Source organism: Tetrahymena thermophila, assembly GCF_000189635.1.
Source record: "Tetrahymena thermophila SB210 genomic scaffold scf_8254667, whole genome shotgun sequence".
NCBI classification, from domain to species: Eukaryota; Ciliophora; class Oligohymenophorea; order Hymenostomatida; family Tetrahymenidae; genus Tetrahymena; species Tetrahymena thermophila.
Genome location: NW_002476434.1, coordinates 1,252,071 through 1,267,524, shown reverse-complemented (window position 1 = coordinate 1,267,524; position 15,454 = coordinate 1,252,071). Strand labels below are relative to the sequence as shown.

Genomic DNA, 15,454 nt, shown 5'->3' with positions numbered 1-15,454 from the left:
TTAGACCAAATCACATAAAACAAAGTAAAAAAATTCTTAAAAATTAGACGAAATTTGAATGAAAATTTATTTTCCTATTTAGTCTCAATTATTATTTGAGAAATTACATTAAATTTAAATGAATGTAAACTTATTTGGTAAAATATTTAATTAGTTAAAATCTAAAGTAAGAAAATTTGAAACAAAAATATTTAAAGTTAATTTAAAACACTTAGTGACGAAAATATCATATTATGAATAATAATTTAATTATTTTTAATCTCTTTTATTTATTTACAAAAGTAGTTTTAAATTTATGATATCAAATAAACTAAATTTATATAAAAAATTTGAATGAAAATGAATATTTTGATTTAGAAATTTAGTGATAATAATAGCAAGTAATAAAATTTAATATAAATATAAGCCAGTGAGACAGATAGATAGATAGACAGACAGATAAACATATAAGTATCGTTTATTTAAAAATATAAAAAGACTCTCACAACTGTTTCATGTATTTCTAACTAATACTTTTTGCTCATTTAGTTGATTGATTGATTGTTGTTTGAAATAATACTTGAGATAAAATTGTTTATTTTGATTATTTTACTGTATTACATTAAAATCATAAGTATAATATTTTATTTATTTATTTAATTCTTTTTATTCATTATTTTTGGTATTTAATTTATATATTATATTATTATTTAAAATTCCCTTTTAGTTTCAGTAGATGATAGAAGGATAGATGGATGGATGGATAATGCTTGGCTTTATTATTAGGAAGATTTTTTCATTAAACTCTATTTATTTTAGTTGATTTCTTTTCAGCCATTTTTATTTACCTATCTAAATTTGGCTGGCAAGGCATAGTCTTAGTATTTGAGTGAATAATTCATTTTTTTTATTATAATTCCTTAAAAGTATTATTTTTTATATCAGCAGATAACTCTCTCTCAGTTTTTATTTGGTGAGCCACCTCTGTTGAAGAAATTATATCCGTAGTTATTCTATAAATTTTAAGGTATGACTTTAGGAGAAATATTTCTGTTTACATTTTAACTTGAATTCATTCCCATTTGCATATTATTATTTCCACTGTTTACCATTCCTGTAGGGATATCATTTTAAAAGCGAGGAGATACATTTGGATTTACTCTGAAGGAAGTTTGATTAGTAGAACCAGAACCATTCATATTATTAGAAGCATAGTTAGAGGTTTATAGTTTTTAAATTTATGAAGAAGTAAGCTATTGTTATATCTGTTATTATTGCAAATAGTTTTGCTACTACAACTATAAATTTGATGCATTCATGTATTACTATTGCTAAAAGCTGTTTATATTATTAGAGTTTGCAATATTATTATTCTGCTGCATCATTTTAGTCATTTGTTACTGTTACAGCTATTATTGTGAATTACTTGCATATTGTTAAGCGTTATTTGCGTTGTTGACTTTGTATAAGAAGTGTCCAGGGTTATTTAATCCAGAGCCACTAATATTATTTTAAGACCCTTAAGTGCTTCCTTGAGTTAATAGTTAGGAATTAGGTAATTAAGAGGCTTTCATGATAGCTCCATTTGGGCCGTTTTAGCTTGAGTTATTGCTATTGCTATTATTATAGAGCTCAGGTTGCTATAATTATGACTATTACAACTTATTTACTCCTAGCTGTCCATTATTATTTGGATGCTATTAATTTATTTATTGCTAGAGCTAAAGAGTTCTAGGACTAATTTATTAAGCATTAATGTTATTTGCAGGGATTTTTTGAGGGATTTGTGGAAGTTATCCTTAGTTTAGTTTTATTTAATTTTAATTTATAGATTGAATATTCCCATTGTTAGGAGGATATCCATTCTCTTAAGATGGAGGAGGTCTGATTGCTTTCTAAGAGCCGCTTTAAGAAGTTTAATTTTATACTAAATATCCTTATTAGCCTTGTAATTATTGCTAGGCTTACTGGTTAGGATTTGTTGGATTGACATTTTTTTATGCTAAAGAGTTTGTTCCTATTTTTAATGCAGCCCCTTAATATTATTTTAATTGATTAATTTAGGTTTTATCATCAAATTCATGAGCATCTCCAACATTTGATTCAGAAGGCTTGTTTACATGATTAGGACTCTTCTAAGACTAATAAAATTTCAATTAATATTTAATTTATATTAAAAACATTTTACTCTTTATGTCTATTGCTAGAGAGGGACATTTGATTATGCATTTTACTAAACCTATTACTGTTGGCCTTATCCGCCTTGTTGCTATTATTGCATGTTTTAAACAAAAATCTGATCAAATTCTGTCAAATATTTCTTGATTGGAGACCTTTCACTTTCCATGTTCTTTTTAAAAGTATAACCTATAAATGGGAAGTTTTATTGTCTATTTTTGCTTTTTCTATTATTTTCATGGCTTATCCAAGGTTCTTCTTCTTCGAACTTATCAAAATTTGAGACATCTATCTCATCTTTCACCTTTGTTTTATTAGGTTAGATTTAATAAGTTAACAAAAGTTAATAATATTTTTTTTTATGAATTAATTAATTACTTCTGGAACGTAAGGAGGAGTTTTTTCTCTTAATCTCTTCCAATCTACTCCTTAGAAAAATGGATGAGCTTTGATCTCATGAACACCGTTAACACCTAATCTGTTAATAGGATCATTTATTAATCTACGAATAAGATCTTCAGCATCTTTAGAAAGCTCAGCTTCTCTAGGGATGTTAAATGTATTGCGCCAATTAATAATTTTTTAGCAAGTAGTTGATGGCTCTTCAGAGAAGAAAGGAGGATATCCAACAAGCATTTCAAAAAGAATAACTCCTAAACTCCACCAATCAACAATTTCAGTATATCCTTACTACCCAAATACTTCTGGAGCAATATAATCAGGAGTACCTACTGTGGAATAAGCAAGCTAATTTTATTTTTAAAAATTAAAAAATTGTATTATCATTTATTTGAGTATTTCTTACATGTCTGTTTCTCTTGTAAACTTCTGGTCTCTTGGTCAAAAGAGCAGTAGGATTCTTAGAAAAATCTATTTTTTCTTCTTCTTTACCAAGTAATAATTTTGGTTTTATTTCCTAATGTAAAGAAATAAATTAATACTTGTCTAAAGATATGAATCAAAATAGAAAATTATGTTTGTATTCTTTAAAACACAAAATATTATCAAAAATAATCAAATTATTTCTATTTTATTTATTAGAAGCTATTTAAAAATAAATTTCTTATTTTCTAGTTTAAATTAATCTGAAAAGATAACATAAATTCATACAGCATGCTTGCAAAGACCAAAATCAGACAATTTAATATGGCCATCTCTTCCTAGTAGAATATTATCTGGCTTAAGATCTCTGTGAATATAATTCATTTTATGGACAGAATCAATAGCCATAACTAATTCACTAGCATAGAATTTAGATTCTTCCTCTGAAAGAATATCCTTTTTCATCAAAACGGTCATCAAATCTATTTAATGAATTAATTATTTAATATTTTATTCAGTAAATTAGAAATTATTATTAAAAAATTATGCTATTGTTTTATTTTTATGCTTTTCGTAACTCTCATTAAATACATAAAATGGGTTTGTTGGTTGATATTTTTTAAAAGTGATAAGAAAGAGTAGAAAATCAATCAGCTAATGAATGAAAAATTAATTTATTTATATGAATTAGAAAAGCAAAATGTATGATTATTCAATCTAACTATTCATCTATTCAAATTCACTTAATTCAAATTATCTTTTTTATTTTGTTTGAATAGCGATGTTAATTCCTCAGTTTCGATTGAAACTTTATAATACTCTGCTTGTTTGTTTCTTTGTTTTTTTGTTTGTTTTTCCTTTTTATTTCCATAATTTGTTTATTTATTTACCTCCTCCTTATAGATATTCCATAACAAGATAAAGATGTTTAGAGTCTTGGAATGAGCAATATAATTCAACAATCCAGGGATTATCGACAGTAGCTAGTACATCTCTTTCGGCACGGACATGGTTGATTTAGTTTTTTTATAACATTTCTTGCTTTTTCATTTTCTTTACTGCAACTATTCTACCATTTTATTTCTTTTCACGACAAACACGTACTTCACCAAATGCACCTCTACCTATGATAGAGAGAGGATCATAATCTGCAGGGCTTAATTTTTGACGTCTATGTTTATTTTAAAATTAAATATAATATTTACATATTTATTCACTCATTATTGATGGTTATGCTATATTAAATATGATTGGTCAGTAACATTAAAAAATAATGCAGGCTTCTTGTTTATTTAATTTGTATTTTAGAAATTCTATGAACATTTTTACTTGCATTTTTTAATAACACTCATCAAGGTTTAGCTTTCATGTTATACCTTGATGTTTGTTTTATTTATTTTTCTACCTAAGACTACTTGCAATATTTTTTCTAAAAAGTAAATATGCTTGCATGTTTAAACAAGAATAGGGATGGGAATTACCAAAGAAGACTGCATAATTTTGCACTAAAAAGTTCAATGATGAATTTGATTGAAAATTTAATCATTTACTTTTTACGACTGAATTCAAACTCTTATCTCATAACATCTTGCTCTATGATTTTCTTATCAACTGAATCCATATTGAGACAAGCCATCTTCTTTTATAAGAGTTCCCAATTCTCTCTAAATTCTCTATCGCTTTAAAGAGCCTTTGCATATTTTCCTATTTATTATAGAAACAGATAGTTAATTATTCGAATCAGTTCATCTTGCTATTAATTGTTCAATTTTGGAAGCAGCAAATTATTGTTTTGAATTTCATTTTTTTAAAAAGGATCTTTTGAGAAATTAGCTGACTTAAAGTTAAAGTTTTCCTTGTCTTAGCAAAGAATACAAAGCTATATTTTGATTTACTAAGTGCTTCAAAATAAAAATGTGCACAAAAACCAAATAAATACTTTCTATGTAGGACTTTGCTGCTTCGACTCTATCCTTTGTGGCTGCTGAAATCTAAAATTCCTTCTTTTTTCCGTTGGCTGCCTATGCTTAATTCATCGCATCTTAATCCTTCGGATTAAAATTTTGGTCTTAATTGTTATTTTTAGGATTATCCATCGTTTCCTATTTATTATTTTTTGTGTTTCTTTTTTTAATTTTCTTTTCACAAAAGATTATTGTTTATTAATTTATTTATTTTAAGTTTTTAATTTATTTTGCTTTGTCATCCATAAAAAACTTAAAAAAACAAAAAAAAACAAAGATAACTAAGTAAAACAAACAACCAAAAAGGCTTATATTTATTTTGAAAAAAATGAAATGTTAAGTCTTATTTCATTAATTTAAAAAACAAAAATAATTAATTATACTAAATGGCAAAAGAGAGAAGCCAAAGTAAGTTTAATACATCATAAATTTATGTGTATAACATTATAAAATAACATTTACTTTATATTTAACACATAATTTAGCTCAGTCAACAGGATTAAAAATAATATTCTTAATTTTAATTTTTCTTTTCAACAACAACAAGGATTGAAATAAAAATTTCTTTTTTAAATTGATTTAGTGAAAATTATTTTTCTTAAATATTTTTTTAATTTCATTAAAAATACAATTTTCCTTTTGTTGAATTTAATAGGAAAAATATTTATCCTATTTGTAGTGTATGATTACTCCGAATAGTAAGCTTTTTTTGATGAATCCATATAAAAAACCTAAATTTCTCAAAAATGTTTTAAAGACAAATTGGTTTAACTTTAACTACTTTAAAATAAAAAAAAACTAATTCAATCTTGCAAATATATTTTTGTGATAAAAAATATAGCTTTTCAATATGAGAAATCAATGAATATATTTATATATTTTTAGAAGATCTGAAAAAATTAATTTTATCATATCTATTATGATTTATTTTTAACTATTATAAAATTAAATGATTATAGTTAATATTTTTGATAAAAGTTATAAATATAAAATTAATAACTAATTTGTTAAACTTTAGTAAATGCTAGTTACAGATTGCAACATATTTATATTATTTTAAACAAAAAACTGTAAAATAAAAATATATAATTAATAAACAATATTATTTTTTAATATTAATTTTTATTTGATAAAAATAATATCAAATTAAATTAAATAACTTATTAAAGAAGAAGTGTAACATGACACTTTAAAATTTTATTTGCTAACTAAGGTAAGAATTTAATTTACTTATATTTATTGAATACTTCCCAGAATTAATTAAATATTTATAATATGATAATTTATTTCTCAAATTTCATTCTACATTATTTGGAGTTTATCTTAAAACCAATTAATAAATATGTAATTTGTAGATCTACTTATACTTCAACTTGAAATAAATATTAAAAGCTTAGTGGTGTGCTATTAAAATACAAACTAAATTGTTAATTTAATTAATTAATTCATAAAAGATCAAAAAATATTTTTAATAATTAATAATTAAAATGAATGGATGATGATTTTTTAAGTTGAATATTTATTAGAAATATTATTTAGCTTTTATAGTAAAGGTAGAGGATTGATTATTCTTTTATAGGAGTAATGAATTATTAATAAAATGTGTCATAGATTTCGTAATATCCATATGATTAAATTGTATTACTCCTAACTAGTATGGTGATGATATTGAAAAAGAAGAAGTAATTTGAAATAAAAAATAATAAATTTATGATTAAATGGCTTATTTGAATTAATAATTTCTTACTCTTAATTATATTAAATAGTTCTAATTAGTGTCAATTAGTTTATCTATTTTTCGTATCTTAATTATAGTCAATTTTTGCATATGTTGATAAGACAACTAAGCATTGGATTTCTTTCATTAGATAGGGATTATAGCTAAAATTTAATAAAAAAGAAGCAATTATTAGATTGATTGTTCATTAAAACACAATTTTTCAAACAAAATTAAAAGGCAAAGAATTTCTATTGATTAAAGAAAGTAATTGCTTTTTTTAAATAGACAATCTTAAATACTCATACTTAAGAAGAAACATTAGAATATTTTATAAATTTAGAATTAAACATATCAATAATACATAGGGACATACATTAATAACAGCAAATTCTTAATATTTAGAGACATTTGTATTTAGTATAAAAAGATGGAATAGTCGTTGCTTAATAAATAAGAAAAGTAGTAGTCTTAACCAAGAAAAAAAAAATAAGTATTTTGCTGTTGTTTTGGCGGAGGAGACGATGTAGAAACTGATGAAGAATAACATCATCAAGAAAAGTAGTAGTCTTAACCAAGAAAAAAAAAATAAGTATTTTGCTGTTGTTTTGGCGGAGGAGACGATGTAGAAACTGATGAAGAATAACATCATCAAGAAAAGTAGTAGTCTTAACCAAGAAAAAAAAAATAAGTATTTTGCTGTTGTTTTGGCGGAGGAGACGATGTAGAAACTGATGAAGAATAACATCATCATTAAGGTTAATAAGAACCTAATTATTTTTAGCAAAATAGTTAGGATGTAAATAATACAACAACAATTCCTTGTATGAGTAATATTTCATAGCCAAATAGCGAAATCTATACAAGTTAAGGTTACGCTTAATAAAGTAAAGCTAAAAACTCTCCACAAAAAGAAAGAAAGAGAGATATGCAATCTTCTTCTCATAACAGCCGCGTGATAAAAGAGTAAGGGGAAGAAAATAATAGCAGCAGTTCAAGTAATTCCACAAATAATTAATAATAAAATTACCAAAAGTCTTAAAATTAGAACATAAATGAGTATAATACCCCTAATCCATAGTAAAATGCTATGAGTAAAAATACGTTAAAAATATAATCTCATAAAAAATCCACAGAGTAATCATATACAAATGAGCATGATACTTATTTGAATTTCGATTAGAGCAGCCAAGCATTAAATGCAGATTTAAACCATTCTTTGTAAAGCAAAAATAATCTCAAAAACTCAGTTAAGAAAGCTAAGTACAATATAAAAGCGTTTTTGTAATAATACAAGCAGCAATAAACTGATCTTTTCCATCTGTATTGTAAAAAGAAAGAAAGCTATTTATTAGTCAAAACCTTGGAAAAGAATTTCTAGAGTAACTCATTCTTGAATTCTCAGGTAAATCAAAACCCCAGCAAGCAAAGTATCTGCTAAAAAGGAGTAGTTTCTACTGATCCAAATAGTTACTTTTACAACAGAAATTTCAAAAGTGATTTTGACAGCTAATTTAATGCAATTCCTGAGCCGATTTGCTAATATCTTTCATCTAGATTAAAAAATCAAATTGTTGTAGACGCCTTTTGTGGAGTAGGTTACAATACAGTCTAAGTAAGCTTTTATATTGACTTTTCAAAATTAATTTTATTATCTTATATAAGCTAGAAAGAAAAAAAAATTATTTTATGAGAAGATTAATATTTATTATTGGCTTATTTATTTTTTTATTTATTTGCAGCATTACAAAAAAATTGGAATAAAATTATAATTTTATAAAAAAAGTTTGCTAAAGAAGCTAGCTAAGTGATTGCTATTGATTGCAATTAGGTTAAAGTAAGCCATGCTAAATACAATATTGAATCATTCAAATAACAGCATAAAGTTGAAGTAATTTAATCTGATTTCCTTCAAATGAAAAAGTTGAAAGCGGATACAGTAGTTCTTCATCCTGACTACAAAAAATTTGATAACTCAATTTCTTCTTCCTAAGGTATTGATAATTCAATTAACCTACTTACAGAAGTATAGCCAAATCTCGTAGAAGCTCTTAAACTCTCATTTAAAATTTCAGACAGTGTTGTAATCATACTTTAAAAAAGTTGTGATATCCAACAGCTCCCTCAAGTATTAGAGCAAGCTAATTAGTAAAACAATTTATTCGCTTTGTAAAAAATATTTAGTTTTAAAATTTATTTAAAGTCCATATAAAAAATTCGCTGTTGAAATCGAACTAATGCATATTGACAGAAAATTCAACCTTGCTCTCGTTTTTCTTGGAGATATTGCCCAAGTAAATTTTAAAAATTAAGAATTTTATTAATTCAATTTATTTTTTTTATCTTGAATTAAAAAAATATTTATTTTTCTTAAAAATTTTAAATAATCCTGAAAAGTTATTAATAAATTTTAATGAAAACTTTAGGTAAGCAAGGAAGAAGTTGTAGAGTATTATACAAAATTATTATACGAAAGTTCAGATGTTTAAAATTAAATATTCATGAACAAGATCAAGAGTATTCTAGTGCATATAATGCATACAAGTAAAATCAAAGGAGTTTCTTAGTTAATCGAAAATTGTGAAAAATCTGTAGCCTCTCAGCAAAACAGAAAAACTTTATTCCAAGAGTTTTATGATTGCTTAAGTGAAAAAAAAGGAAGGATCAGAAGCAGTGGTAATTTACAGTTCGAAGCTGATAGTATAGTAACTACTGATAAATCACTAAAGCAACTTATAAGAGATATTGACGATATATTATCCGCTAATTAAAAAAGTAACTTTAAATCTTAAAGTCCTTCTAGTAATGAAGACTTAGGAAGTTACAATTACAAGTTTGATTTTGAAGGAAGTAATAAGTTTAATGGAAAGCCTAAAAAAAAGGCTTAATTTAACTAAAGTATGCAAGAAACAGCCCATGATAATTCTAGTAGCTAATCTCTTATTAAAAGTGCACTTACCAAGAAATAAGTAAAGGGGTTAAATAAGAACACTGTCCAACAATTGAAAAAAAGTGAGCAAAATAATAGTATAATGAGTAAAGGATTTAAAAATAGTGATTTAAGTAATAATAATTAAAATGCAGGAAACAATTAAAATAATTAAAGTGAAGATAATCTTAGCGAAAATCATAACGAATATGAATACCATACTAGTCAATATAATGATGAAGACTATGGAGACAGCATTCCTAAAATTATTTATTCTTGCTCCTACGAAACAAACTAATTAATTGATTCAGAGGGTAGTGAAAATAACAGTTTGCGTCCTCAATTCAGTAATGGAATCTACTTCAACTAATCTACTGATGTTTACGATGAATAGGAATTCAGAGCAAGCATAATGAATTTAAAAGGCGGTAGCAACTACTATGATCGCCCATTAGTAAAACACACTAACTCGGCTGGTGGAATATTAGGCTTTACAAGAGAGTAGTTCCTTAATGCAAGCATTTAAACTAATGGATCAGGAAAAGGTCAAACGATTTTAATAGGAACAAAAAGCCAAAAAAATAATGAAAGCAAAAATAATTTATCAGGATATGATGATAACATGAGTAACAATAGATCTGCATCAAAATTAAATTAATATTATTAGCAAGATTTTTAAGAAGACTGTGCTGAGTTTGACTGGTAATAAGAAGAAGGTACAGAAAATAGCTTTTAACAATAACCTAAATAGACATAGACAAAAATAAAAAATAATATCAATACTTTTTAGAATAACCCTGACCTAGATGAGTCATATAAGAATACCAAAATATAAACTGTCCCAAATAGTTTATCTTGATTGTAGCAAAATTAATTTCTAAGTCTTATAAAACTAACTATTTGAATTTAAAAAACATGAAATAATTTATATTATTATTAATGAGAAATAATTACTTAAAAGCAAATAAATATTTGGAAAATAAACTGTTTAAGTTTATTTATTAAGGGATAAGCTTAAAAGTTATTCCTTTTTTTAAATCATATTTGAAATTAATTATGCTCTATAATAAAAATGATAATAACTATATTTCTTAAGGAGTTTATTGTAAAACTACAAATTAAATAAATACAAAATAACTTATAACAAATTGTAGCAAGATTAAAAAAAGAATATTTATAATTCAAAATTATATAAAATAATAAATAAATAAATAAATTAATTAATTATTTTCTAACTATTTCATACAAATATTTGTACGCTATTTAATTATCAATTTTATAAAATTTACTTTTATTTATTTATTTATTCATTCATATATTATTTTTTTTATATAAATTTTCCTTTCATTATTTTTACATAATAATGACTTCAATCAATAAGAAGAGTATTATTAGAGATTAATTTATGCTTAAATTTGGAGAAATTCTTTTTCCTTTAAATTTATAACAATAAATGCCTTAAACATTTATCAATATATATGCGCCTAAAAATAAAACCTAATATTGTGTTATGTTGATTAAAATTATTTCAAAATTTTTGAAATAATCTAATTAATGAATGATAAGCTAAAGTATTTCTAATTATTTCATAAAAGATCATAAAGTTTGGATGCTAGCTAACGAAAAATTTCATAAACTAATTTTCTAATTATTTTCCTTGATGATATTTCACTAATATTTTTAACAAATGATGATTATTTAAATCTCTCTAATAGTAATATTATTTATTACCAAATATATATTTTAGTTTACTTTGATAATTTATGTGAATTTCTTTTTTTTGAAATTTGCAATAGATTTCAATTAATATTTGCTTCATAAAATTTATAATTATTTTAAATTATTTTTTTATTTATTTATCTCTTTTAATTTACTTTATAGATTTTGATAAAAAAAATTTATCTAAAAACAAATTAAATTTGTAATTTGCAAGCTTTGCCTATTTTCTTTTTTTTAATTTGTAATAATTAATATTAAATTATATCTATCTAATTTATAATTAATCCATTTAGATTTTGTAAGCTAATGAATAATCCTTTTTATTATTTTATCACTCTTTAATTCTTTATTTTTTTATTTTGTTTTAAATTTTTATAAATTATTGTGGTAATAACTGGTAGGTGCACTAACTAACTGCCTGTTGCGCTACCTAGTTACCTAGTGCAATAATTGTTATTGTTTGATTGTAAGAAATACTATGAAAAAAATATACTGCCTGCGTTTTAAAATAATTTCAAAATTTTTATTAGTTTTTAATTTGGAAGACGTAATTTCAAGGCTTCGTTCAGTAAATATAAAAATAAGAATTTATTTTGACTATCCATAAATTTTAAATCTAAGGTAAACTTAAAGCTTTTAAAAGAAGCAAAAAATGCCAAACAAACTACTTTGATAATAAATTTTGGATAATAATTCGTTATAATATAAACACGACTAATTTAATTAAACAGAATATAAATAAAATAAATAAAAATCTTAATTATAAATTAATTTGTTACAAATCAAGCCACTGCTGATTTTGCTTATCCATAAGTAGTTTCTGATTAGCTTTGTGCTATTTTAGACATTTATCCTTCGACTTCTTAGAAGTCCATGTCTTATCCATGATATTCTTTTTTAAGTTCTTCTACTTCTCTATTTAATATACGCAACTAAGTATTTGCCTTTTTGGTAAGTTCTACATATAATTGCTTGTTTTCGTGGCTTAATTTGTCTTCTTTTATAAAGCTTTGAATATTAACTATAGATTACATAACTGTTGCTAATTAATTTGGAAGCCATGTAATGATGGGAGTGCCGCCAGTAGCGCGAGGATGCTTGGAGTGCTTTAATATATAATTCTTTGTGAATCTCCAATGTCTTTCTCTGAATTCAGATACTTGATCAAGAAGGGCCTAGTAGAGAACAGTGGAGTTAGAATCCAAGGTGGCAAACGCATGGACACCAATCGATTTAGCTTTTTCCTCAACATAGCTCAAATAGGCATTGTGATTTACTGGGCGATAGGTACGAAAATCCCTTAACATATCAGTGAAACTGTTATCAGGTAGATTATTAGTAAGCTCTAAGAGATTATCGATAGTAGGGATTATAGAATCATTAGCAGCACTTACTCCACGATAAAATGTTGGTTCTTTGGAAACACCTTCGTAAACAACACCTTTAGGGAACATTGGTTAGCTCTTTATGCCCATCATATAGGAACGGAAATTATTAAATGCTTTTGGTGAAGAGTATTCCCACATAGTGTCCATCTTAACATTGATAATTTTGGTGGTTTCCAACATCTTTTTAAGGCAAATATCAAATTCTTCTCTGTCTTTTTTTTCAACTGAGTCAAGAATATCTTAAACATTTGATACAAGTTCGCCAGAATGTTAGACCATAGCAATATGAACAGCAGCAAACCCAGTTTCGTGCTATGAACCTTCTAAATGGCGAATAAGTCTGATATTTTAAGGATCTAAGTTACTTGTAGGATCAATCTTCTCCCAGTTAAAAGTGGCATAACAAGAGTATTCCATGAAAGGCTTTGCATCAAGCTATTTAGCTAAACTAACAAGGGGGACAGAGATATTTGCTGGGAGTCTACTACGACCAAGGCCATAGTCTTTGGATTTAGTTGCAAGATAGTGAAGATGACAAGGCTCAAGGAGATATTAACTGGTCAAAAAAGTATAATCACGATAAAGAGCAAATAAAAGAGCTGAGTCCTTAATGTTGGAAACATCAAGGAGAGGTAGATTTTCTCTCACATATTCTCCAAAGCTACCAGTAGCTAACAAGCCTGGAGTACCATCACGTTTGTAATAGGGAGCTTCGTCAAGAATTTGGTCTATAATTTTGAAGGGTTCAGGGAGGCGTGCCAGAGGAGTACCCCAAGGAAGGAAACCATTTTTGCGACCAACAGTGAATTGAGGAACAGTGTTATCAGTTGGAATATCATTAAGGATTTTGAAAGTTGAAGAATTCATCCTTGAGATGCAGTGAAGCATTTTAGATGAATTTGTATATCTAGAAAGGAACATATCTTTTTAAATTTTTGATTTTTATTTTCTATTAAAAAAAATACTTTGTACAATTGTTTCTGTTTTAAAAATAGAGGAGGGGTGTTTTTTCAATTAATTTTTTAAAAAATAAATAAGTAACGCAAGTATTAGGAAATTTATAAAAAATTATACAATTTTTAACCATTTAAAATACCCTCCTTATAATAATATAAAGAGAGTATAAGTTTTATTGTGTAAAAATTGAAAAATAAAAACACCTAATTTTGTATTTAATATCTTATTGTCAGTAAATAAAAAATAAAAATTTCAAATTTGCATAAATTGTATTTGATATAAAAAAAATTACCATTATAAAGTTGAAGGTACTATAAATATCAATCAGTCAGTGATTTGTGGAATCTATTATATTAATTGCTTAACTTTCTAAAAGTGGTAATTTAATTGAATAACATAAATTTTATTTCTAGGCGTTGGTATCAGAAAATTAAATTCTTTTATTATTTTTTTTAATTGAGATATCTAGTTATGTTTACCAACATACTTTGCTTTTAAATAAAATTTTTCTTAGCTTAGTTTTTCTTTATATTCCTATTATTTTAGTTAGCTTGATAAATTGTATTTAATGGTGCAGTATTATTGAATTTAACGCTGATAATTCTTTAGTATATAGATATACCTTATTTATATTTGGTTGAGCAAACTAAAGTGAAATATGAAAAATCTATATTAATAAATTTATTTGTAAAATAATAAATTTAGAGGCTTTTTCTTCCATTTTATATTCATCTATCACTATACTTTAATCTATTACAATCAATATACATTTTTACAAAAATTAAATAATTATAAATAAAATTAATTCAATTTTTTATTTTTAGTTGGTGAAATTTGACTGATAAGTAGAGTATCATGGATATTTTACTAAAAAGTTCTAAAAAATAAAATTTATTTGCCTCTGTAACTTTTTTTTTAATTGAAGAGACTTGAATTTATTTTCCAAAATTTCCCCTTAACAACTACGAATATCTAATTTTACTTTCTAATCAAACAAAAAATAACAAAATTATGAAATAAATTGAAGAAAAAACAAACATAAAATCAGCAATTTTCCTAAAAAAATTGAAAAGAAATTTCAGAATTAATTTTCAACTTGAATTTTTTTTACTTAAAGTAATTAAGTTTTTCCTCAAATAAGACATTGCTAACTCCGTCCATACAAAAAGAAAGTAAGTCACCCACTTTTATTTTTTCATGATTTTTTTGGTAAGTACCAGTTACCCATAAAATATCATTTAACAAAAAGCTCAACATGATGTAATCTAAGATATTTTAAGACTCTTATTAAAATAAAATGATATTTTATTGTATTTAAAAAAAAAATATTTAATAATTTATTTATTTTCTAAAAAAATATTTTCCTAATTTTATTTTTTTCGTTAGTTTAAATAAAATAGAAAAAATTATATGCTAAAATAAAATTAAATCAATCATTCTATACTTCACATTTATATTGAATATTTTTCGAAAAAAGAGGTTGTGGAGACGCAAATGCTTAAATTTAATTTATCGTTTTGAACAAAAATCTATTGGTTATTGCACACTATAAATGAAAGAAAAAAATTTTTTTTCTTACAAATCTATATCGAAAAAAAGAAATATCTTTATAAAGATTCAAAAAATTTAATTATTTATAATTAATGTATCATTTAGCATAGATAATTTACTAACATCATTCACTCAACTCTATAAATAATAATTTATTTAAAATTGTTCATAGATAAAGGAATAAGAAATGAATCTATAAAATTTCAATATTTTAGTCATATTTTTTTTTATAAATTAAGTTAATGTGCTC

At 24.6% G+C, this 15,454-nt stretch overlaps 4 protein-coding genes across 4 annotated transcripts; 1 reads left to right on the top strand and 3 right to left on the bottom strand. All coding sequences in view use genetic code 6, as the record gives it.

Annotated features, from left to right (window-relative positions):
* Nucleotides 1-938: 938 nt before the first annotated feature.
* TTHERM_00035550 (Serine/Threonine kinase domain protein) lies at nucleotides 939-5,177 on the bottom strand (the record flags this gene model as incomplete). Its single annotated transcript, XM_971962.3, has 8 exons — nucleotides 4,919-5,177; nucleotides 4,530-4,683; nucleotides 3,870-4,150; nucleotides 3,268-3,461; nucleotides 2,963-3,073; nucleotides 2,536-2,904; nucleotides 2,168-2,461; nucleotides 939-2,120 (listed from the first exon to the last, which is right to left on the bottom strand). Exons 1-8 carry the CDS (start codon nucleotides 5,073-5,075, stop codon nucleotides 939-941), a joined length of 2,742 nt encoding a protein of 913 aa, XP_977055.3. The 5' UTR covers nucleotides 5,076-5,177.
* A 1,913-nt stretch (nucleotides 5,178-7,090) lies between these two features.
* TTHERM_00035540 (RNA cap guanine-N2 methyltransferase) lies at nucleotides 7,091-10,448 on the top strand (the record flags this gene model as incomplete). Its single annotated transcript, XM_971961.3, has 4 exons — nucleotides 7,091-8,275; nucleotides 8,447-8,808; nucleotides 8,864-8,954; nucleotides 9,087-10,448. The coding sequence occupies 4 exons, from the start codon at nucleotides 7,091-7,093 to the stop codon at nucleotides 10,446-10,448; spliced, it is 3,000 nt and encodes a 999-aa protein (XP_977054.2).
* A 1,642-nt stretch (nucleotides 10,449-12,090) lies between these two features.
* Nucleotides 12,091-13,617, bottom strand: TTHERM_00035530 (indoleamine 2,3-dioxygenase family protein; the record flags this gene model as incomplete). Its single annotated transcript, XM_971960.3, has 1 exon — nucleotides 12,091-13,617. One exon carries the CDS (start codon nucleotides 13,615-13,617, stop codon nucleotides 12,091-12,093), a length of 1,527 nt encoding a protein of 508 aa, XP_977053.2.
* A 360-nt stretch (nucleotides 13,618-13,977) lies between these two features.
* Nucleotides 13,978-14,385, bottom strand: TTHERM_000035529 (hypothetical protein; the record flags this gene model as incomplete). The annotated part of the gene is made up of 1 exon (XM_012797135.1): nucleotides 13,978-14,385. The coding sequence occupies one exon, from the start codon at nucleotides 14,383-14,385 to the stop codon at nucleotides 13,978-13,980; it is 408 nt and encodes a 135-aa protein (XP_012652589.1).
* Between the last annotated feature and the right edge of the window lie 1,069 nt (nucleotides 14,386-15,454).